This window comes from Olea europaea, chromosome 11, assembly GCF_002742605.1.
Source record: "Olea europaea var. sylvestris chromosome 11, O_europaea_v1, whole genome shotgun sequence".
In the NCBI taxonomy this organism is placed as follows: domain Eukaryota; kingdom Viridiplantae; phylum Streptophyta; class Magnoliopsida; order Lamiales; family Oleaceae; genus Olea; species Olea europaea.
Window position 1 is genome coordinate 18,628,848 of NC_036247.1, and position 23,124 is coordinate 18,651,971.

The 23,124-nt window shown below is 33.0% G+C and overlaps 4 protein-coding genes across 5 annotated transcripts; all 4 read left to right on the plus strand.

Moving 5' to 3' along the window:
- The first annotated feature begins 585 nt into the window (after nucleotides 1–585).
- Nucleotides 586–4,504, plus strand: LOC111403674 (probable 3-beta-hydroxysteroid-Delta(8),Delta(7)-isomerase). The gene is made up of 5 exons (XM_023032261.1): nucleotides 586–728; nucleotides 2,627–2,781; nucleotides 3,328–3,474; nucleotides 3,575–3,683; nucleotides 4,181–4,504. Exons 2-5 carry the CDS (start codon nucleotides 2,631–2,633, stop codon nucleotides 4,443–4,445), a joined length of 672 nt encoding a protein of 223 aa, XP_022888029.1. The 5' UTR covers nucleotides 586–728; nucleotides 2,627–2,630; the 3' UTR covers nucleotides 4,446–4,504.
- Nucleotides 4,505–6,363: 1,859 nt separating this feature from the next.
- On the plus strand, nucleotides 6,364–9,466 carry LOC111403675 (methyltransferase-like protein 23). Its single transcript, XM_023032262.1, has 8 exons — nucleotides 6,364–6,547; nucleotides 7,193–7,309; nucleotides 7,422–7,526; nucleotides 7,653–7,739; nucleotides 8,103–8,153; nucleotides 8,407–8,500; nucleotides 8,593–8,677; nucleotides 8,777–9,466. The coding sequence occupies exons 1-8, from the start codon at nucleotides 6,473–6,475 to the stop codon at nucleotides 8,925–8,927; spliced, it is 765 nt and encodes a 254-aa protein (XP_022888030.1). The 5' UTR covers nucleotides 6,364–6,472; the 3' UTR covers nucleotides 8,928–9,466.
- A 1,041-nt stretch (nucleotides 9,467–10,507) lies between these two features.
- LOC111403676 (probable 3-beta-hydroxysteroid-Delta(8),Delta(7)-isomerase) lies at nucleotides 10,508–14,432 on the plus strand. 2 transcript variants are annotated; one of them, XM_023032264.1, is made up of 5 exons: nucleotides 10,508–10,617; nucleotides 12,394–12,548; nucleotides 13,097–13,243; nucleotides 13,344–13,452; nucleotides 13,959–14,432. In XM_023032264.1, the coding sequence occupies exons 2-5, from the start codon at nucleotides 12,398–12,400 to the stop codon at nucleotides 14,221–14,223; spliced, it is 672 nt and encodes a 223-aa protein (XP_022888032.1). In that variant the 5' UTR covers nucleotides 10,508–10,617; nucleotides 12,394–12,397; the 3' UTR covers nucleotides 14,224–14,432. The 2 variants fall into 2 exon arrangements, with proteins under 2 accessions (XP_022888032.1, XP_022888031.1); XM_023032263.1 differs by lacking the exon at nucleotides 10,508–10,617 and adding an exon at nucleotides 10,666–10,817.
- Nucleotides 14,433–16,037: 1,605 nt separating this feature from the next.
- On the plus strand, nucleotides 16,038–19,253 carry LOC111404552 (methyltransferase-like protein 23). The gene is made up of 9 exons (XM_023033343.1): nucleotides 16,038–16,051; nucleotides 16,157–16,334; nucleotides 16,980–17,096; nucleotides 17,209–17,313; nucleotides 17,440–17,526; nucleotides 17,890–17,940; nucleotides 18,194–18,287; nucleotides 18,380–18,464; nucleotides 18,564–19,253. The coding sequence occupies exons 1-9, from the start codon at nucleotides 16,038–16,040 to the stop codon at nucleotides 18,712–18,714; spliced, it is 882 nt and encodes a 293-aa protein (XP_022889111.1). The 3' UTR covers nucleotides 18,715–19,253.
- The last annotated feature ends 3,871 nt before the right edge of the window (nucleotides 19,254–23,124 follow it).

Sequence of the window (23,124 nt, forward strand, 5' to 3'; positions counted from 1 at the left end):
AATGCACTTTAGGTAGACCAAGAGTTTAGACAATCAAACTTATCACTTTCCTTATCGAGTATAGGCTAGATCGTTCCGAGCCTCCTTTAGGGTTTCCAAATTTTCATACATACATAGTAGAGTTAATTATCTGAATCGTCACTGAACTTTGCGTAAAGTTTTTACTGGGTCACCAAACTTTAAAAATTATCCCATTAATTATTGAACTTGACAATTCATTATTCCATCCATTACTCATTCAATGGACGATTAAAAATTGACGATTTATTGTGTGGCTAATGAAATTATATACATGGCAATCTATTTACCACTAGACGTCCACATCAATAGCAATTTAGAAACAAATGAATTACAAAGTTCAGTGATTAACGAAGTAACTTTTAAAATTCAGTGATTCGACAAAAACTTCACCTAAGGTTCAGTGATCATTCAAGTAATTAATCCCAAAAAGTAACCACTAAACACAAAATGACGTATATGCCTCTACGGTGATTTTCCTTATTGAGCCGTTGACTTTAACCCACGCCGTCAATAATTCAAAACCCGAAAAAGGATAGAAAAGGAAGATCGGATCTATTATTCTCTCTCTCTCTAATTATCTCTCCATTCTTTCTCCGGTTCCTAGTCAACACTCAACAGCCAAATCTAATCCCACTTTTTCCTTCATTTTTCACTGAAGATTTTTTGTGGGGGTCGACAACAAAGTGGTTCTCTTTGTGAAAATATCTGTAAGTGTACAATGATATGCCTTTCTTTTTCTAACATTTTACAAATCAAGCCGAAATTTGAAACTTTTTAGCATGCAATTTCGTTGCTTATTGGCTCTGCTGTATTATGTTGTAGAATGTTGGATTTTAAATCTCGATTTTACTTTGAGAGCGGAGGTTAGGGGAAAACGAGAAGAAAAAGGGCCTAATGAATGAGGAGTGTAGTTTTAGTTTAATGGGATCCACTCTTTTTTATGATTTCAACTCTTAATTGACTTGAAATAGAAATAGAAATAGCGCAATTCCTATTGTTCAATATGATCTATCTTTGTTTTTCATTTTTTTTTAGTTATGAGAAATTTATGCATAAGGCTCCGCTTTTTTTAGTTTTTACAAAGTTATTTATGATTGTTTGAGTAACTATCTTTGAATTAAGTGACTAAAAGAATTAATTTTTCTCCAAATATTATGTGATTTTGAGTTTAAGATAGTCAATCTGCATAAATGATAGAAAGCTGGCTTGTTTGAACAAAATAGTGAATGCCATAAATGATAATTTGTGAACTATTATTATTGTGTTTTAGATAAATTAGAAGATTGGTTAATTCGAATTTTCAAATCAAATCAACAAAATGAGCATAAAAACAATCATGGTGTAAATGGAGTTCTTTGAAATGGTTTTTTGCTGACCTTACTGTAATTTTCCAAATTTCATTGGAGCATTCCTACCCACCCATTTCGTATAGTATTCAACCTGGTTTAACATCTTGTTAGGTGTCGATCCATAAATATGTTTCTGTGCATGTATATTTATATTTGTGGCAACACTTCTAGATTTTTTTTACAACTATTTCATTCTGCTGGACTAATAAGAATAATGGATTGTTAAGGACATAAGATTTAATTGAATGACCCCGGTCTTGGTCTATCTAGAACTTAGTGTCACCAATATTTGAATAAGTTATGGTTAAGAAAAAAAAGAGATTTGTTGCCATAGGTGGCTGAAATATCTCAATTCCAGACAGTTATTGTGGTTGTTGGATGGTTCTCAGCAAACAAATGTGCACACTCACACATCACATCTGGATGAATGTTAGAGCTGGAGGCTTAATAGTCAAACTCAAAGAATATTGACTTATTCCAGCAAGATTCTGTAGATCTATAACCTAGTTTTTGTTTTACATTTGCCTTTCCCTGTTCAAATGAGGCTTCCTTTGGCCAATGTGCACACACGCACAGTCTTCAAAGTTCAAATGCACACAGAGTACCAAGAGTGAAAGGAGATTTAACAAAACAACCTTTTGTAAAAGTGATCTTACTGTATGTTTCAATCAAATAGAATTAAAAGGTAGCTGAAAATGAATTAATAGCTATTAACAGGACAAGTAGTTTTAGTCATCATGGCTGTGGTGTATTTCATGTTTTACATTTTGTTGTTTGTCATGATGAATAACAAGTGTCAATTACTTCATACCATATTTGATGCCATTTCCTTGGGATGTTGATTGCTCAACAATGGACAGAAATAAATTTTTTAAATGTGTTAGATTTACGATTATGCTTATGAAATGAAGAAGATTGGAATGTTGCCAAAGGTAGTCAATTGTATATGCATATAAGTCATATGATGTAAATTTTTCTCCGAATCCATTTTGGCTGGTTTGGCTACTGATAAGAGATGCCAAATGCCATTTGGCTGAAAAACTAAAGGATTTTATCACGACGAGTGTTATTGAAGCTGTTAATAGAAGGATATTGGTGATTATTATCTCGAGCCTTCTAAATGATGATTTTTTTTTTAGTTTCATAGAACCTAAGGTAGTATTTGTTAGGTCAAATTGTAGATGTTCATGTATATGATATTTATCATTTGAAAAGGCATTGCCCCTGTATTGATTGAAGTGAACTGCACATGGCAGGAAAATGGAGACGCAAGGAGAGGATGGTCACCCTTACATTCCAAGAGATCTGAAATTGCCTGGTTATGTGCCTGTGAGCCTCTCTCAATCAACCATAATTAGCGTTTTCGGAATCTCTTCTCTATTGGTCATCTCCTTCATGTGGATCCTCTCCGGTAATCCTTGAGGCTTGAACTACTATATCATATATTATCCTATTGTAGGCATTAGCCTGCTCAAAAAAGCTCTTTCTGCCTTTGGTACTTCTATGGTGATAACTATATTATGAAATGAATTTTAAGTACACGAGTCCACTTTGACCTCATTACAAGTAAACAAAGGTTTTTAGTAGTCAAGCTATGACCACCATAATATTTGAACCAACTGATGAGGAGGTTCAGTACAGTATCAAAGCAAGCAAAAGTTTTGAGTTCGAGTTTTACTGGTACCTATTTATAAAGTTGTGCATGTGTCTAGCCTTGATGAAAAAATGGAACTAGTCCGCACATGACATGGCGTGTTAAAGACACTAATCAAATAAATTAATTTGTCTCCACTCTAATTGGTTAAACTTTAGATGAAGTGGTTTAGCATAAACATTATGTGCTGGCCTGGTTGCTCTAATAGATTGCTCTCTCGAGACCTTTTTATCTATAAAATTTAATTTGCTTCTGGAAAACCCATCTGTTTTCATTTCTCCATCTTATTCTTTATAATGCTAGGGCGGTTTCCAAAAATGTCAAAAACTGAGAGACGGCTAATGTGCTGGTGGATTTTCACGGGCCTGACCCACATTATCCTGGAGGGATATTTTGTATTTTCCCCAGAATTCTACAAGGAGAAGACTTCGTTTTACCCTGCAGAAGTTTGTGAGTTTTGCAAACTGCTGCATCCCATAATTTTTATTTCCCTAGTTGGGATGATGCAAACCCCCCAGCTGTATATTTTGCTTATAAATGAATATGGCAGGGAAAGAATACAGCAAAGGTGATTCAAGGTATGCAGCAAGGGATTCTTGTGTCGTCACTGTTGAAGGGATTACTGCCGTCTTAGAGGGTCCAGCCTCTCTCCTTGCTGTGTACGTTCTAAACTATGAAGTCTTTTATCTTTCAAGTGAAGCATTACGTTGCTTCACTTTAGGCCCTAAACTTTTTTCTATTTTAATTTCAGTTAAGACATTCTGTCTACTACAGTCTATAAAACAATTGCTTTTGTCATCTATATGAACAAGAATGTATCTTGTTTGACGAATTGTGCTTCCCCTGATGCACTTTTTGTAAGTAACAAAAAAATGTAATTAAAGAAGGAAAGTTGTAATCTCTGCCTCCCAACCACACTGCAGTCTCCCCTGCCCACTACTGCCATTGCTACAACCATCTTGTTAGTACAGGGTTGACAAATTGATTAAATTAAAACAAAAATGAATCTTCGGTTATTAATTTGGAGCAAAACAAATTTTCAGTACCAAAGTGAAACAGCACTGAAACCAGCACATAAAAATTTCTTACAGATTTTTGATCTGGACCTAGTTTTATGTGTCTTTTCCTTACCACTCATTCCCGATCTTACTGGCAGGTATGCTATTGCAACAAAAAAGTCGTATAGGTACACACTCCAACTGTCCATTTCTTTGGGGCAGCTCTATGGAACTGCTGTATATTTCATCACATCTTACTTGGAAGGAGACAACTTTGCTGCGAGCATGTATCACTATTACGCATACTACATTATAGCTAATGCTTCTTGGGTTGTAATTCCCACAATCATCAGCATATACTGCTGGAAGAAGATATCTGCAGCACTTCAATTGCAGGAACTGAAGAAGACCAAACTACGCTGATGCTGAGGTTGTACGGGTCATTGCTCAAGATACAGCTTTTAATTTGCTTTGTCAAGAAATATTTGAATTCATCATACATTGAGCTAGTGACACCAACATTGGCATACACTGATCATTTTGAGGCTTATCATTGGGAATTTTTCTGATGAGCATTCACATGTTGATAACTTAATCTATTAATGCAATGCTTGCTGTAATTTGTTCCAATATTTGTTCTCTATCGACTATAGCTGTTCGATGTGGTTGTTTTTCAATATTTTGATGAATTCTATCACATGTTTTTATTAAATCAAACATGCCAAACGTGTCATTAATATTGAAGAACTCTGTTTTGTTTTTGTTTTTTTTTTTTTTAACCGACTTTAAAGTAGAAAAATAAATGAAATATTTCAAGGAAAGAAATGGTGCTAAAAGTACAATGCAGAAAGTCTTGTTATTGATTGTCGTAATTCGACAAAACTATCTGTCATTAGTAGTTCCATGCCTTCGATAAAAGCAATTCTTCTAAAGCAGGAACCATAGTCATTAGACTCAATAAGGACATCAGCCCAGTTTAGGTACTAAGTTTTTGGTTACCGGTCGGATCAATGGGTCATTGTTTAAGAGTTATAGAAAGTATTTTGAAGCATAAAATTTTCCTTTTAAGGTAAAATTAAAGTTTTTAAATCATTTGTCACTAATTATTCATATTTTTGAAGTTATTAATATTATTAAATATTCAATTCATCTTAAGTAAAATTAATGTTTCCATCATAATAAGTTCATAAAATAAAGTGAAATGCTGGACTATAATTTTTATCATTTTTTTTTTTGAAAACTAAAAATAGTTGATGAGATACATATATATTATTGCACATAAACAACAAAAAACTATTGTAGGTTCCCGTGGTTAGATATCATTCATGTTACCTTAAGGTTCAATTCTTTGGACCCAAAAATTTTGAAGATAATTTTGAAATTCGGTTAAACTGGTTGATAAAGTCGACAAGTTAAGATAAAAGTGATCCCATTTTTGATTAGATCACTTTCATTTCAATCATATTACTCTGTCGGGCCCGATTTCCCTGGCTTCTGGCCCGACCATCGACACCAACAATAAGTTGAGTCTTTTATTATTATTATTATTATTATTATTATTAAATCTCTTGAAAGTACGAGTGGAAGAAATAATGCATATATTACTTAGAGCTTTGATGGAGTTATTTGGACTTCAAATATACAAATATGATTTAAACATTTACCCCTCGTTTGCTTCCATTTTTAAAATTCATTTTTTTCTCAAATTCATTTTTAACTACATATTTTATGAAAGTCATGTCTTTTACCAATTTTTTAATCATATATTTTATTAAGTTTTATTAAAAAACTTATTTTTACCTAAACCAAATAGGGACTTATACAAAGATGAAATGGTTAAAATCTTTTTATCGACAAATGTGATATGCCGTTGAGAATGACTACTTTTACTAACAAATTAGGGTCTGTTTGGTTTGTATTTTAGTTTTCAGTTTTGAGTCTAATCTCAATTTTAGGTTTTGAGGTTCTACTTTAAAATTATTGAAAACTCGTTTAATTTGTCATCTCAAAAAATTATTTGTCAAAGCAGAAATCTAGAAAACAAGTTTATTTTGAAATACTGTTTTATGAAATTTGATTACTCAGTAAAATTAGAACAAATTTTATGTCAATACATTATCAAGCATATATATAAATCAATTTTATCTTTTTAAATTGAATTATTCTTCTTATACAATCGGGCGTTGACAATGTACTTATAGGAGGGAGACTCACAATTTTTTTATTCAACTTGAGTCGCTCTATGTGTCTAATTGTCAACCAAAATTCTCAATCCTGCCGTACATATAACACAACTGTTTTAAATTTTATTTGTTAGAATTTATATTTTTCAAATATTTAATTCCCAGGGTTTATGTTTATGGAGATCGGAGAAAGCCAGTTCTGCAGCATACAATTTTCCTTTCTCCTTTCTGCCAAATTGCACCTCGGGTGAAGCCACACCTGATTCCATGGAGTCCGAAAACAAGATCAAGAAACAGAAATTGGTATTGGAAAGTGAATTGGAAGAGGATGAGGAGTATGAGGTATAAACGAAAATCATGTTTGACTTACGAGATAATGGTATGAAAGCTAAAATCGCCAACTTTACATCAATCTGATGATTTTCCTTCATTATTGTTAGATTAAAATATTTCGGATATAACTTAAATACTTCTTAATTTAAGTTAAAATTGTTAATGCCAGAGATAGATAACCAAAACCTTCAATTTCTTGTAATTTGCTTTTAATTACGCAACAGTTCTTTTGTATTGAATCTATTGATACATTGAGTAGATGGGCTATTTTTTTATGTTATTGCAGATCTTACTAAATACTTTTAATATGATGCAATGCAATTTTATCACATCAAAAAGCTACAAGTACAAATATACATCATATATAAAAAGAACTACTTTTGAAGAAATTTCAGTAAATGTACAAGGGACAAGTTTAAGCGACACATAAGAGGAAGGAGGAAAATGCAAAAACATGTTTCAACTAACTTGATTTTTGGTTATACTTCAATAATGTGCAGATAGTTAGAGATAGAATTGCACAAGTGATTGTAATACTTTATTTAATATTTGAGGTTTTAGGATTCAAAAGTCCTGAACCACCTCTCATAATACGGGTGGGATTTTACCCTATCTTGAGGTTCTAGTCCTGATATTTGGTTAGGATGTTTCCAGACGTCGTTCATACAAGAGGATGGAGTAACCAAATCATTGTCCAATCAGGACATGACTACTACTTCTCGGCATCTTTTTGGAGATAGCGAGGATGGCTTATCAATCAGCATCATCGAGGTCTTGTTCCTCCAAATTTATATTCATAAGTCTAAAATGATAAACTGGAAGAAAAATGGAAATTATAATATAGTGCAATTTTACATTGATATTTATTGGCTTTTCCTTTCAGAATATGAAAGAAGAATATGGACTATTTGTATGGCCATGTAGTAGAATTCTAGCTGAGTATGTTTGGCAACAGAAGGCGCGCTTTTCCAGTTCTCATGTTGTTGAGGTAGGTGAAAATGCTAGTTTCATTTGAGCATGAACTCAACCTGCTGCTTTCTTTTGATTTGATGTTAATTTTATTTCATTCACTTCTTTTTGTTGTTAACATTGGTATTTTATTTTTCTTTGACAGCTGGGTGCTGGAACTTCATTGCCTGGACTTGTTGCTGCTAAAGTGGGTGCAGAAGTAACCCTGACTGATGATTCAACTAGGTTGGAGGTATGATATTGCTTATCTGGAATTTTCTGCTTTAATTTTCATTGTGTAAGTCTGTAAGATAACCTTGTTAATGGGTTTTCATCATTTGATTAAATTAGTAGTCTTTATACTTGTTGTGTATATTCTCCCATTTGCAGTTCGTTAGCCTCAGAAATGTGTAGTCAGTGCTAAGTATTTTGTATTGTTGGGGGTTGAGAAAGACATTCAAAACTCACACTTTTACTGTAAATGCGATGATTCAGCGACATCGCCACAACTTTTGTAATACCAGCTTTTAGTAGTTCCAGTGAGAGTTTATATGTTGTAAATTGTTTCTTATCCAATTTATTATATTTTAAAAAGCTCTATTCCTTGGACCTGCAGGTGCTGGATAATATGAGAAGGGTGTGCGTTTTAAACAATCTCAAGTGTAAAGTAAATCGTGACCCTCTTGTTTACATCATGCGATAAGAGTCAGCTCAGATTCTGCATCATGAGTTACAAACCCCAACCCCAAAAAATACACACAAAAGCACACGGTCCTTTCTACATACTTGAGCACGAAATATCAGGATGACAGTAGAAGTCCAGACAGAGTTCTATTTTCTTTTCATTTTTCTCCAATGAATTAACTTGTATGCTAATACAACAAAAGGTAACGTTACTTAGGTTTCATTTAATGCTGCAGGTATTAGGACTCACTTGGGGTGTATGGGATGCACCCATCTTCAGTTTACACCCAAATATCATCCTTGGAGCTGATGTGCTTTATGATACAAGTGGTAGGATCAATTGTTTTACATGTAGTTTATCCTTCCTTCTCTCCCATATATGTTAACTAAAAGAACTATTTTCTGTTGCATGCCTTGCTTAGCTTTTGATGATCTTTTTGCCACTGTGACATTTTTGCTCCAAAAACTCCCAGAGTCTGTTTTTATAACAACATATCACAACAGAAGGTATTGCTTCAATTGTTCGTTCCATTTTCTATGTTCTAAAACCTTTCAGTTTCCATTTCGAAGTAAGCCTGACATTTGATTGTGATTTACTATTTGCAGTGGTCATCACCTCATTGAGTTCTTAATGGAGAAATGGGGTTTGAAGTGCATAAAGCTTCTTGATGGGTTTTCATTCATGCCCTCTCACAAGGCAGCAAGCTTGAGCGGCAACATCCAGTTGGCCGAGATTGTCTTGGATACTCCCGTCTGAGTGAAGTAACATTACCAATAATCAGCTAACTAATGGTGATTGAACTACTATTATTTGTCTCCAAAAGATCGTCCATGGCCAAGTGAAGATTTTTGTCGTTAGACAGGTTCTTAGCTTACCTGTGACTGGATTCTTGAGACCATTACAATCACTCTATTCAGATGTAGGATATTTGTTTGAACTTTTTCGCAACTCAAATCATACATGATGGAATTTCAAAGATTTGACCTTTCCTAGATTTCTACGAGTTGCTAGAGTTTAGGAAAACAAAGAGATGTGCACGAGCAAAGAATGAAAGAAATGCTGCTTCAACTCCCTTCAAGAATATTGGGTCGTGAAAATTTTGTGACTCACTAGATGTCCATATCTAGGTGGTGGATTTCTAGACAGTATTGATGTAGAAAAATGAATTAAAATTTTGTATATTATACTCTCATGTCCTATCTACTAGAGCTGTATCTCGAACATACTTGATCGGGCCCTGTGACTTTGCCTCCCATTTAATTTCATATGTTATTTTGACTAGCTAATTTAGTTGATGAACCTGTTATTCATTTTGGATCATAGATTTCTTTGTAGTCCTGCTAGCATCTAGTTATGCGTAAAAAGGAAAATACTTATTGTACATAATTATTTACACAATGTTTTACATAATGATGAGGCAATCAAAATGTAAGTGGAAAAGTTAATTGATTGACGGGAAAGAATGGATCATCTCGAGTTGAAACCATTCTCTTTCCTTAAGTTTTTTCAAAACCAGTTTTTCTGGAAACCCCTTGTATACAATATAAATCTTGTATAATTCATTATAGAAATAAAATCTCAATCTTTTGATATAAGAAAGATATGAGTTTCTAAACTTACTATCCCATAGATTCTTGATAGATTGAAGAAGATAATCTCTTTCTTACTTTAACAAAGAGAGAATTTTCTTTACTTAAGATCTCTATTCTTAGGAAAAGATACAGTGAGGGCAAGAAGCTGAAATAGCAGAATTCCCATTGAGGCAAGAGGCCGTTTAAGGGAGCAGTTTGCAGATTCAGAGCCTGAAGGTCACTCGGTTCTAAGAATACAGAATTAAGATCAAAAGTAAGGTAAAATTATTGTCTTTGTTAAATTTAGAAAGAATTCTTCTAATATCTTGAAAGAATCGTAGGGATTATTATTGTTTATGTTTGCAAAAAACTTATCTAAATATGTTATTATTCATAAAGTTTGCAAGGAATTATTTGAATAATGCCAGGTTATACAATTAAAGGATTAGATAATCTGTTAGATAGATTAATGGAAAAAATAGAAAATATTTATTCTCAATTAGAGATTATGGATATATTATCAAAGGAATTTGATAATCTTAGTAAATTACATGACAATTATATTACAGATTATGCTAATTTATTAGATCAAAGGATGAAACTACATATTAAAACTCGAAATGAGAGAAATAGAAGAATTTAAAATTATCCCAATAAATTAAGAATATCTTGTGCAATATATGATAAATTATTTCATTAAGGTATAATAGACATTTTATAAAAAATGAATAGTAGCAGGTCATTTATAATAATACCCCTCTCCGCTTCCTAGTCAATACTCAACAGCCAAATCTAATCCCACTTTTTCCTTCATTTTTCACTGAAGATTTTTTGTGGGCGTCGACAACAAAGTGGTTCTCTTTGTGAAAATATCTGTAAGTGTACAATGATATGCCTTTCTTTTTCTAACATTTTACAAATCAAGCCGAAATTTGAAACTTTTTAGCATGCAATTTCGTTGCTTATTGGCTCTGCTGTATTATGTCGTAGAATGTTGGATTTTAAATCTCGATTTTACCTTGAGAGCGGAGGTTAGGGGAAAACGAGAAGAAAAAGGGCCTAATGAACGAGGAGGGTAGTTTTAGTTTAAAGGGATCCACTCTTTTTTATGATTTCAACTCTTAATTGACTTGAAATAGAAATAGCCCAATTCCTATTGTTCAATATGATCTATCTTTGTTTTAATTTTTCTCCAAATATTATGTGATTTTGAGTTTAAAATTGTCAATCTGCGTAAATGATAGAAAGTGGCTTGTTTGAACAAAATAGTTAATGCCATAAATGATAATTTGTGAACTATTATTATTGTGTTTTAGATAAATTAGAAGATTGGTTAATTCGAATTTTCTAATCAAATCAACAAAATGAGCATAAAAACAATCATGGTGTAAATGGAGTTCTTTGAAATGGTTTTTTGCTGACCTTACTGTAATTTTCCAAATTTCATTGGAGCATTCCTACCCACCCATTTCGTATAGTATTCAACCTGGTTTAACATCTTGTTAGGTGTCGATCCATAAATATGTTTCTGTGCATGTATATTTATATTTGTGGCAACACTTCTAGATTTTTTTTACAACTATTTCATTCTGCTGGACTAATAAGAATAATGGATTGTTAAGGACATAAGATTTAATTGAATGACCCCGGTCTTGGTCTATCTAGAACTTAGTGTCACCAATATTTGAATAAGTTATGGTTAAGAAAAAAAAGAGATTTGTTGCCATAGGTGGCTGAAATATCTCAATTCCAGACAGTTATTGTGGTTGTTGGATGGTTCTCAGCAAACAAATGTGCACACTCACATATCACATCTGGATGAATGTTATAGCTGGAGGCTTAATATTCAAACTCAAAGAATATTGACTTCTTCCAGCAAGATTCTGTAGATCTATAACCTAGTTTTTGTTTTACATTTGCCTTTCCCTGTTCAAATGAGACTTCCTTTGGCCAATGTGCACACACGCACAGTCTTCAAAGTTCAAATGCACACAGAGTACCAAGAGTGAAAGGAGATTTAACAAAACAACCTTTTGTAAAAGTGATCTTACTGTATGTTTCAATCAAATAGAATTAAAAGGTAGCTGAAAATGAATTAATAGCTATTAACAGGACAAGTAGTTTTAGTCATCATGGCTGTGGTGTATTTCATGTTTTACATTTTGTTGTTTGTCATGATGAATAACAAGTGTCAATTACTTCATACCATATTTGATGCCATTTCCTTGGGATGTTGATTGCTCAACAATGGACAGAAATAAATTTTTTAAATGTGTTAGATTTGCGATTATGCTTATGAAATGAAGAAGATTGGACTGTTGCCAAAGGTAGTCAATTGTATATGCATATAAGTCATATGATGTAAATTTTTCTCCGAATCCATTTTGGCTGGTTTGGCTACTGATAAGAGATGGCAAATGCCATTTAGCTGAAAAACTAAAGGATTTTATCACGACGAGTGTTATTGAAGCTGTTAATAGAAGGTTATTGGTGATTATTATCTCGAGCCTTCTAAATGATGATTTTTTTTTTAGTTTCATAGAACCTAAGGTAGTATTTGTTAGGTCAAATTGTAGATGTTCATGTATATGATATTTATCATTTGAAAAGGCATTGCCCCTGTTTTGATTGAAGTGAACTGCACATGGCAGGAAAATGGAGACGCAAGGAGATGATGGTCACCCTTACATTCCAAGAGATCTGAAATTGCCTGGTTATGTGCCTGTGAGCCTCTCTCAATCAACCATAATTAGCGTTTTCGGAATCTCTTCTCTATTGGTCGTCTCCTTCATGTGGATCCTCTCCGGTAATCCTTGAGGCTTGAACTACTATATCATATATTATCCTATTGTAGGCATTAGCCTGCTCAAAAAAGCTCTCTTTCTGCCTTTGGTACTTCTATGGTGATAACTATATTATGAAATGAATTTTAAGTACACGAGTCCACTTTGACCTCATTACAAGTAAACAAAGGTTTTTAGTAGTCAAGCTATGACCACCATAATATTTGAACCAACTGATGAGGAGGTTCAGTACAGTATCAAAGCAAGCAAAAGTTTTGAGTTCGAGTTTTACTGGTACCTATTTATAAAGTTGTGCATGTGTCTAGCCTTGATGAAAAAATGGAACTAGTCCGCACATGACATGGCGTGTTAAAGACACTAATCAAATAAATTAATTTGTCTCCACTCTAATTGGTTAAACTTTAGATGAAGTGGTTTAGCATAAACATTATGTGCTGGCCTGGTTGCTCTAATAGATTGCTCTCTCGAGACCTTTTTATCTATAAAATTTAATTTGCTTCTGGAAAACCCATCTGTTTTCATTTCTCCATCTTATTCTTTATAATGCTAGGGCGGTTTCCAAAAATGTCAAAAACTGAGAGACGGCTAATGTGCTGGTGGATTTTCACGGGCCTGACCCACATTATCCTGGAGGGATATTTTGTATTTTCCCCAGAATTCTACAAGGAGAAGACTTCGTTTTACCCTGCAGAAGTTTGTGAGTTTTGCTAACTGCTTCATCCCATAATTTTTATTTCCCTAGTTGGGATCATGCAAACCCCCCAGCTGTATATTTTGCTTATAAATGAATATGGCAGGGAAAGAATACAGCAAAGGTGATTCAAGGTATGCAGCAAGGGATTCTTGTGTCGTCACTGTTGAAGGGATTACTGCCGTTTTAGAGGGTCCAGCCTCTCTCCTTGCTGTGTACGTTCTAAACTATGAAGTCTTTTATCTTTCAAGTGAAGCATTACGTTGCTTCACTTTAGGCCCTAAACTTTTTTCTATTTTAATTTCAGTTAAGACATTCTGTCTACTACAGTCTATAAAACAATTGCTTTTGTCATCTACATGAACAAGAATGTATCTTGTTTGACGAATTGTGCTTCCCCTCATGCACTTTTTGTAAGTAACAAAAAAATGTAATTAAAGAAGGAAAGTTGTAATCTCTGCCTCCCAACCACACTGCAGTCTCCCCTGCCCACTACTGCCATTGCTACAACCATCTTGTTAGTACAGGGTTGACAAATTGATTAAATTAAAACAAAAATGAATCTTCGGTTATTAATTTGGAGCAAAACAAATTTTCCAGTACCAAAGTGAAACAGCACTGAAACCAGCACATAAAAATTTCTTACAGATTTTTGATCTGGACCTAGTTTTATGTGTCTTTTCCTTACCACTCATTCCCGATCTCCCGATCTTACTGGCAGGTATGCTATTGCAACAAAAAAGTCGTATAGGTACACACTCCAACTGTCCATTTCTTTGGGGCAGCTCTATGGAACTGCTGTATATTTCATCACATCTTACTTGGAAGGAGACAACTTTGCTGCGAGCATGTATCACTATTACGCATACTACATTATAGCTAATGCTTCTTGGGTTGTAATTCCCACAATCATCAGCATATACTGCTGGAAGAAGATATCTGCAGCACTTCAATTGCAGGAACTGAAGAAGACCAAACTACGATGATGCTGAGTTTGTACGGGTCATTGCTCAAGATACAGCTTTTAATTTGCTTTGTCAAGAAATATTTGAATTCATCATACATTGAGCTAGTGACACCAACATTGGCATACACTGATCATTTTGAGGTTTATCATTGAGAATTTTTCTGATGAGCATTCACATGTTGATAACTTAAACTATTAATGCAAAGCTTGCTGCAATTTGTTCCAATATTTGTTCTCTATCGACTATAGCTGTTCGATGTGGTTGTTTTTCAATATTTTGATGAATTCTATCACATGTTTTTATTAAATCAAACATGCCAAACATGTCATTAATATTGAAGAACTTTGTTTTGTTTTTTTTTTTTTTTAACCGACTTTAAAGTAGAAAAATAAATGAAATATTTCAAGGAAAGAAATGGTGCTAAAAGTACAATGTAGAAAGTCTTGTTATTGATTGTCGTAATTCGACAAAACTATCTGTCATTAGTAGGTCCATGCCTTCGATAAAAGTAATTCTTCTAAAGCAGGAACCATAGTCATTAGACCCAATAAGGACATCAGCCCGGTCTAGGTACTAAGTTTTTGGTTACCGGTCGGATCAATGGATCATTGTTTAAGAGTTATAGAAAGATTTTGAAGTATAAAATTTTCCTTTTAAGGTAAAATTAAAGTTTTTAAATCATTTGTCACTAATTATTCATATTTTTGAAGTTATTAATATTATTAAATATTCAATTCATCTTAAGTAAAATTAATGTTTCCATCATAATAAGTTCATAAAATAAAGTTCATATTTTATCATTTTTTTTTTTTTTTGGAAAACTAAAAATAGTTGATGAGATACATATATATTATTGCACATAAACAACAATAAACTATTGTAGGTTGCCGTGGTTAGATATCATTCATGTTACCTTAAGGTTCAATTCTTTGGACCCAAACATTTTGAAGATAATTTTGAAATTAAGTTAAACTGGTTGATAAAGTCGACAAGTTAAGATAAAAGTGATCCCATTTTTGATTGGATCACTTTCATTTCAATCATATTACTCTGTCGGGCCCGATTTCTCGGGCTTCTCGCCCGACCATCGACGCCAACAGTAGGTTGAGTCTTTTATTATTATTATTATTATTATTATTATTATTAAATCTCTTGAAAGTACGAGTGGAAGAAATAATGCATATATTACTTAGAGCTTTGATGGAGTTATTTGGACTTCAAATATACAAATATGATTTAAACATTTACCTCTCGTTTGCTTCCATTTTTTAAAATTCATTTTTTTTCAAATTCATTTTTAACTACGTATTTCATGGGACGTCTTCTACCAATTTTTTAATCATATGTTTTATTAAGCATTATTAAAAAAACTTATTTTGACCTAAACCAAGTAGGGACTTATACAAAGATGAGATGATTAAAATCTTTTTATCGACAGATGTGATATGACGTTGAGAATGACTACTTTTACTAACAAATTAGGGTCTGTTTAGTTTGTATTTTAGTTTTCAATTTTGAGTTTATTCTCAATTTTAGGTTTCGAGGTTCTGCTTTAAAATTATTGAAAACTCGTTTAGTTTGTCATCTTAAAAAATTATTTGTCAAAGCAGAAATCTAGAAAACAAGTTTATTTTGAAATTTTGAAAAATTTGTTTTATGAAATTTGATTACTCAGTAAAATTAGAACAAATTTTATGTCAATACATTATCAAGTATATATATAAATCAATTTTATCTTTTTAAATTGAATTATTCTTCTGTACAATCGGGGGTTGACAATCCAGGTTGACAATATATTCAAAGGAGGGGGACTCACAATTTTTTTATTCAGCATGGCCCCTTCCATGTGTCTAATTGTCAATCAAATTTGTCAATCTCGATTGTACACATAACACAGTTGTTTTAAATTTTATTTATTAGAATTTATATTTTTAAAATTTTTAATTCCCAGGGTTTATGTTTACGGAGATCGGAGATGGCCAGTTCTGCAGCATACAATATTCCCTTTCTCCCTTCTGCCAAATTGCACCTCGGGTGAAGCCACACCTGATTCCATGGAGTCCGAAAACAAGATCAAGAAACAGAAATTGGTATTGGAAAGTGAATTGGAAGAGGATGAGGAGTATGAGGTATAAACGAAAATCATGTTTGACTTACGAGATAATGGTATGAAAGCTAAAATCGCCAACTTTACATCAATCTGATGATTTTCCTTCATTATTGTCAGATTAAAATATTTCGGATATAACTTAAATACTTCTTAATTTAAGTTAAAATTGTTAATGCCAGAGATAGATAACCAAAACCTTCAATTTCTTGTAATTTGCTTTTAATTACGCAACAGTTCTTTTGTATTGAATCTATTGATACATTGAGTAGATGGGCTATTTTTTTATGTTATTGCAGATCTTACTAAATACTTTTAATATGATGCAATGCAATTTTATCACATCAAAAAGCTACAAGTACAAATATACATCATATATAAAAAGAACTACTTTTGAAGAAATTTCAGTAAATGTACAAGGGACAAGTTTAAGCGACACATAAGAGGAAGGAGGAAAATGCAAAAACATGTTTCAACTAACTTGATTTTTGGTTATACTTCAATAATGTGCAGATAGTTAGAGATAGAATTGCACAAGTGATTGTAATACTTTATTTAATATTTGAGGTTTTAGGATTCAAAAGTCCTGAACCACCTCTCATAATACGGGTGGGATTTTACCCTATCTTGAGGTTCTAGTCCTGATATTTGGTTAGGATGTTTCCAGACGTCGTTCATACAAGAGGATGGAGTAACCAAATCATTGTCCAATCAGGACATGACTACTACTTCTCGGCATCTTTTTGGAGATAGCGAGGATGGCTTATCAATCAGCATCATCGAGGTCTTGTTCCTCCAAATTTATATTCATAAGTCTAAAATGATAAACTGGAAGAAAAATGGAAATTATAATATAGTGCAATTTTACATTGATATTTATTGGCTTTTCCTTTCAGAATATGAAAGAAGAATATGGACTATTTGTATGGCCATGTAGTAGAATTCTAGCTGAGTATGTTTGGCAACAGAAGGCGCGCTTTTCCAGTTCTCATGTTGTTGAGGTAGGTGAAAATGCTAGTTTCATTTGAGCATGAACTCAACCTGCTGCTTTCTTTTGATTTGATGTTAATTTTATTTCATTCACTTCTTTTTGTTGTTAACATTGGTATTTTATTTTTCTTTGACAGCTGGGTGCTGGAACTTCATTGCCTGGACTTGTTGCTGCTAAAGTGGGTGCAGAAGTAACCCTGACTGATGATTCAACTAGGTTGGAGGTATGATATTGCTTATCTGGAATTTTCTGCTTTAATTTTCATTGTGTAAGTCTGTAAGATAACCTTGTTAATGGGTTTTCATCATTTGATTAAATTAGTAGTCTTTATACTTGTTGTGTATATTCTCCCATTTGCAGTTCGTTAGCCTCAGAAATGTGTAGTCAGTGCTAAGTATTTTGTATTGTTGGGGGTTGAGAAAGACATTCAAAACTCACACTTTTACTGTAAATGCGATGATTCAGCGACATCGCCACAACTTTTGTAATACCAGCTTTTAGTAGTTCCAGTGAGAGTTTATATGTTGTAAATTGTTTCTTATCCAATTTATTATATTTTAAAAAGCTCTATTCCTTGGACCTGCAGGTGCTGGATAATATGAGAAGGGTGTGCGTTTTAAACAATCTCAAGTGTAAAGTAAATCGTGACCCTCTTGTTTACATCATGCGATAAGAGTCAGCTCAGATTCTGCATCATGAGTTACAAACCCCAACCCCAAAAAATACACACAAAAGCACACGGTCCTTTCTACATACTTGAGCACGAAATATCAGGATGACAGTAGAAGTCCAGACAGAGTTCTATTTTCTTTTCATTTTTCTCCAATGAATTAACTTGTATGCTAATACAACAAAAGGTAACGTTACTTAGGTTTCATTTAATGCTGCAGGTATTAGGACTCACTTGGGGTGTATGGGATGCACCCATCTTCAGTTTACACCCAAATATCATCCTTGGAGCTGATGTGCTTTATGATACAAGTGGTAGGATCAATTGTTTTACATGTAGTTTATCCTTCCTTCTCTCCCATATATGTTAACTAAAAGAACTATTTTCTGTTGCATGCCTTGCTTAGCTTTTGATGATCTTTTTGCCACTGTGACATTTTTGCTCCAAAAACTCCCAGAGTCTGTTTTTATAACAACATATCACAACAGAAGGTATTGCTTCAATTGTTCGTTCCATTTTCTATGTTCTAAAACCTTTCAGTTTCCATTTCGAAGTAAGCCTGACATTTGATTGTGATTTACTATTTGCAGTGGTCATCACCTCATTGAGTTCTTAATGGAGAAATGGGGTTTGAAGTGCATAAAGCTTCTTGATGGGTTTTCATTCATGCCCTCTCACAAGGCAGCAAGCTTGAGCGGCAACATCCAGTTGGCCGAGATTGTCTTGGATACTCCCGTCTGAGTGAAGTAACATTACCAATAATCAGCTAACTAATGGTGATTGAACTACTATTATTTGTCTCCAAAAGATCGTCCATGGCCAAGTGAAGATTTTTGTCGTTAGACAGGTTCTTAGCTTACCTGTGACTGGATTCTTGAGACCATTACAATCACTCTATTCAGATGTAGGATATTTGTTTGAACTTTTTCGCAACTCAAATCATACATGATGGAATTTCAAAGATTTGACCTTTCCTAGATTTCTACGAGTTGCTAGAGTTTAGGAAAACAAAGAGATGTGCACGAGCAAAGAATGAAAGAAATGCTGCTTCAACTCCCTTCAAGAATATTGGGTCGTGAAAATTTTGTGACTCACTAGATGTCCATATCTAGGTGGTGGATTTCTAGACAGTATTGATGTAGAAAAATGAATTAAAATTTTGTATATTATACTCTCATGTCCTATCTACTAGAGCTGTATCTCGAACATACTTGATCGGGCCCTGTGACTTTGCCTCCCATTTAATTTCATATGTTATTTTGACTAGCTAATTTAGTTGATGAACCTGTTATTCATTTTGGATCATAGATTTCTTTGTAGTCCTGCTAGCATCTAGTTATGCGTAAAAAGGAAAATACTTATTGTACATAATTATTTACACAATGTTTTACATAATGATGAGGCAATCAAAATGTAAGTGGAAAAGTTAATTGATTGACGATATTTTGATTCAATTAAATCTCATCACATCATCATGTAAATTATTATGTATGTATAGCACAATCCACATAAAAAATGTTCCACTTCTCAAGTATCCCTCACCTAGAGGAAGAAACAGATATCAACGCTCAAAAAGGCACATATGTTTTACTTACTTTTCTTGTATTTTGACATAAAAAGAAGAATCCTTCTTGTACATAACTATTTGCGTAATCTTTTACATAAGAAGAGGGAAGAAACGGATATCAACACTCAAAGAGGCACAAATGTTTTACTTACTTTTCTTGTATTTTGATATAAAAAGTGAATATACTGTCAAACAAAAAACACACACTTGAAAATTATGCCCGCAATACAAATAATCAAATGTGCAATACATTATTTAAAGCATGAAAAAGTTTTACTGGTCTGCTGCCTACACAAAAATGAGCACTACTCCAACGACAAAATGTGGTATTCCAGACTGCCTAAAATGATCAAGAGCACCAAACAAGGATCTTCAGAAAGTCAATCAATGAATAGCACCAATGCAAGAAAAGCTACCAACTAAACCATTACCATCTTTGATCTTCTTCCGTATAGATGGCGTTGCCTTTCAAATCTCTTTGACTCTTGCAGCAATCTTGTTATTATCGCCCGTGCTCTTGGTGGCATGAGAATCACAACTCCGCCGTGAGGGCAATGGGCAAAATGGTTTCTGAACATTGACGATAATCTTCGAGCCTAGAAATTGAAGGCTAAGTGATTTATACCATTATTTGTGGTAAACAAACTATAATATCATGTCGACAGTACACACTAATTCTCGATATGAAGCATTAAAGTATTTAATCAACTCAGATACTTCTGTTTGAATACTAGTAAGATGCATGTGCAAGGCACATGTCATAGTGTAGTTGACTATGTAATAGTGTAGATATAAAAAAATAAAAAAATAAAAAAATTATTTGTATTAAGCATTAGTTATATCAAATTTAAGCATATTTTGCTAAATATTTCAAGGCAACAACATTGCAAAAATGATATATTCAAAACCATAAATTTTGTTCCAGTTAAAAAAGAACTTCCTCAAGTAAAGTGTTTGAAGAAAGAAAAATTGATAACTTATATTCATTGGCAGAATTCTAATTTTCATTCGAAAATAATTTATTTGTTTTGACTCTAGTAACGATCATACGACACAATGAAAAATGAATGAACTTTTGTAGATTTAACTTCTTGCATTAACATAAATAACATAAGCAAAATATAATCTCAATTAACTTGTTCATGATTGCATCAAAATCTTGAACCAGTATAGCAATAGCATTGAAAGTCATCCCATATACATAAAACCAAAAGTTCTACACATATCTTAATTATAGACTAAGACAAATTACAAAATAATATTCTAAAGAACACACCAATGCTTTCATACTTAAAAATGCAGTTGCACAGAACAACTATGCCTTGTAGATAATATTTCATGACTATGCCTTTGATCAATACAAATTATCTATTATAAAATTTACTTAATTATTATAAGTAAATTTAGTCAAACGTGTATTAAGTAAAATACCTAATTTGAAAATAAGATAATGTGAAAAATAGTATTCAATAATTGTAAAGTTGAGCTTGAGTTGGAATTTAAATTAGACTTGGGCTAACACAAATATTTGGATCAAAATTACACAATTTATTTTTAATTTTCCATATGGGGTGGGAGTTCGGGCTAGGCTATAGCCCATCCCAGCCTCCCATTACCTCTGTCCCAACTCTAAATTACATAGGCAGGTGAACTTAATGGTATCATGTCAAGAGATTAATAGACATGTTCCATAAAGAATCATGGTAAGAATCCATCATACTGGTTTCCAATCATAATCTTGGTACACTTGTGCAGTTTCGACCAAAACTATAGGTAGGGTAGGTGACTCCTAAGGCCCCACTTTAGTGAGAGCCTAAAAAAAATTTATTTTATTTACATGTATTTTTAAATATAGGCAGGGGCAGAGCCCCATATGGTTGCCCTCCCTGAAATTTGGGCCCAGGCCCATTCGTTCTTTTTTTATTTTTTATTATCAATTATGAGAGCCTTATATTTGGAATGCAATGGTGGGATGGACCAAAAGTCTGTTGAATTAGTATGCTAAAATTTTCCTGCACTAGCCTATTTGTTGAATTAATATGCTAAAGATAAGTGTGATAGACAATTGCAATATTAGAGATCAAAAATTTATCTTTCCAACTTCGATAGGATGCATCTATGAACTCGTAGAGTTTCTATGTAACAATAGGATATTCAAATTTTTTGTTAGACAAAAGGCAGTACATCATAGCATAGAAATTCATTATTCATTTTCCGAATGAAGTTCCACAAGACAAAGAGGCAATACATCCTAGCAAAGAAATCCAATTTTTTAAATAAGATAATTTTTTAAGATTGATAAATAATAATCAAGTTATTGTGAAATGATATCAAAATACGAAAAGTCGCAAGGAACAAGTGTAGTTTATAAACTATGTCATTTTTACTAGTTGCCTATGCTTGAAATAAAAGAAATATACAAAAAAAAAAAAAAAAAAACACACACACACATAAATATAGAGAGATTTGCTTTATGGCCGGGGCCATTTGTGCTCTGGCCATCCAGGGCACACGTGGCCTTGGCCAAGCAAATTAATTCACATATATATGGTCAAGTAGGGACCTCCTTACTGCAACCAAAAGGCATTACCATTCACCTAAACAATTAATCTCTTTCTTTCTATCAATAATTCCTGAAGTAATTATTCCCCATCTATAAATGTTGATATCATTAATGAGAAAGAAATGAAAATATAAATCTTAATCCAAAATGTAGCAAAAAATCATGCTGATATTCCTAACTCCCTCATTGTTCCATTAGAACTACCATTTTCCTCAATCGTAATAGTAAGATCTCTACTAGGTAAGATTCTATTTTATTTTGGTGTTGGGATCTCATTTATTGCTTCTTTTTGAAAGGAAAAGGAGGATCTAGGGTAAGACTTTCAATTTCCAGAAAGAATTTTTTCCGTCTATGAACTTGTGTTTCTACTCTTCAAATTGAGTTTCTATCGATTTTTTTAAATCCTTACACAGCTAACTGATTTGCCATTTTCCTTGTACTCAAGTTTTGTGATCAAGGCTCGCCATGGTTTTAACAAGGTATTTAATTTGACTTTTTGGCCATTTTTTTATTTGTTTCTCACTTTTCCAGCATCATGTTTATTTTTATCCTATCTCCCTAATGATCAATTAATTTCTTTGAAACTTGATTTTTCCTTCATAGCGAACAGTATGGCTATTCGTTAGAGACATGATAAAAGGGATTATCTTAGCTTTAGTGATTGGTCCACCTATTGTAGCTGCCATAATTGTAATAGTACATGTACATTTTTGCTATAAAAAGTCTATTAATGGTAATAGTTACTTATGGATCAACATGATTTTTTTGTTACATTTTTAATTAAGATTTATATTCAATTTCTTTCACATTAATGATATCAACCTTTATAGACGGGAAATAATTACTTCAGCAATTATTGATAGAAAGAAAGAGATTAATCGTTTAAGTGAATGGTAATATCTTTTGGTTGCAGAAAGGAGGTCCATACTCTTCTAGCTTATGAAGAAAGGTAAACACAAGTCACCGTTGTTCTAAAATCCCGTTGCCACTTGAGGTTAAATAAAATGCATGTACTTTATGA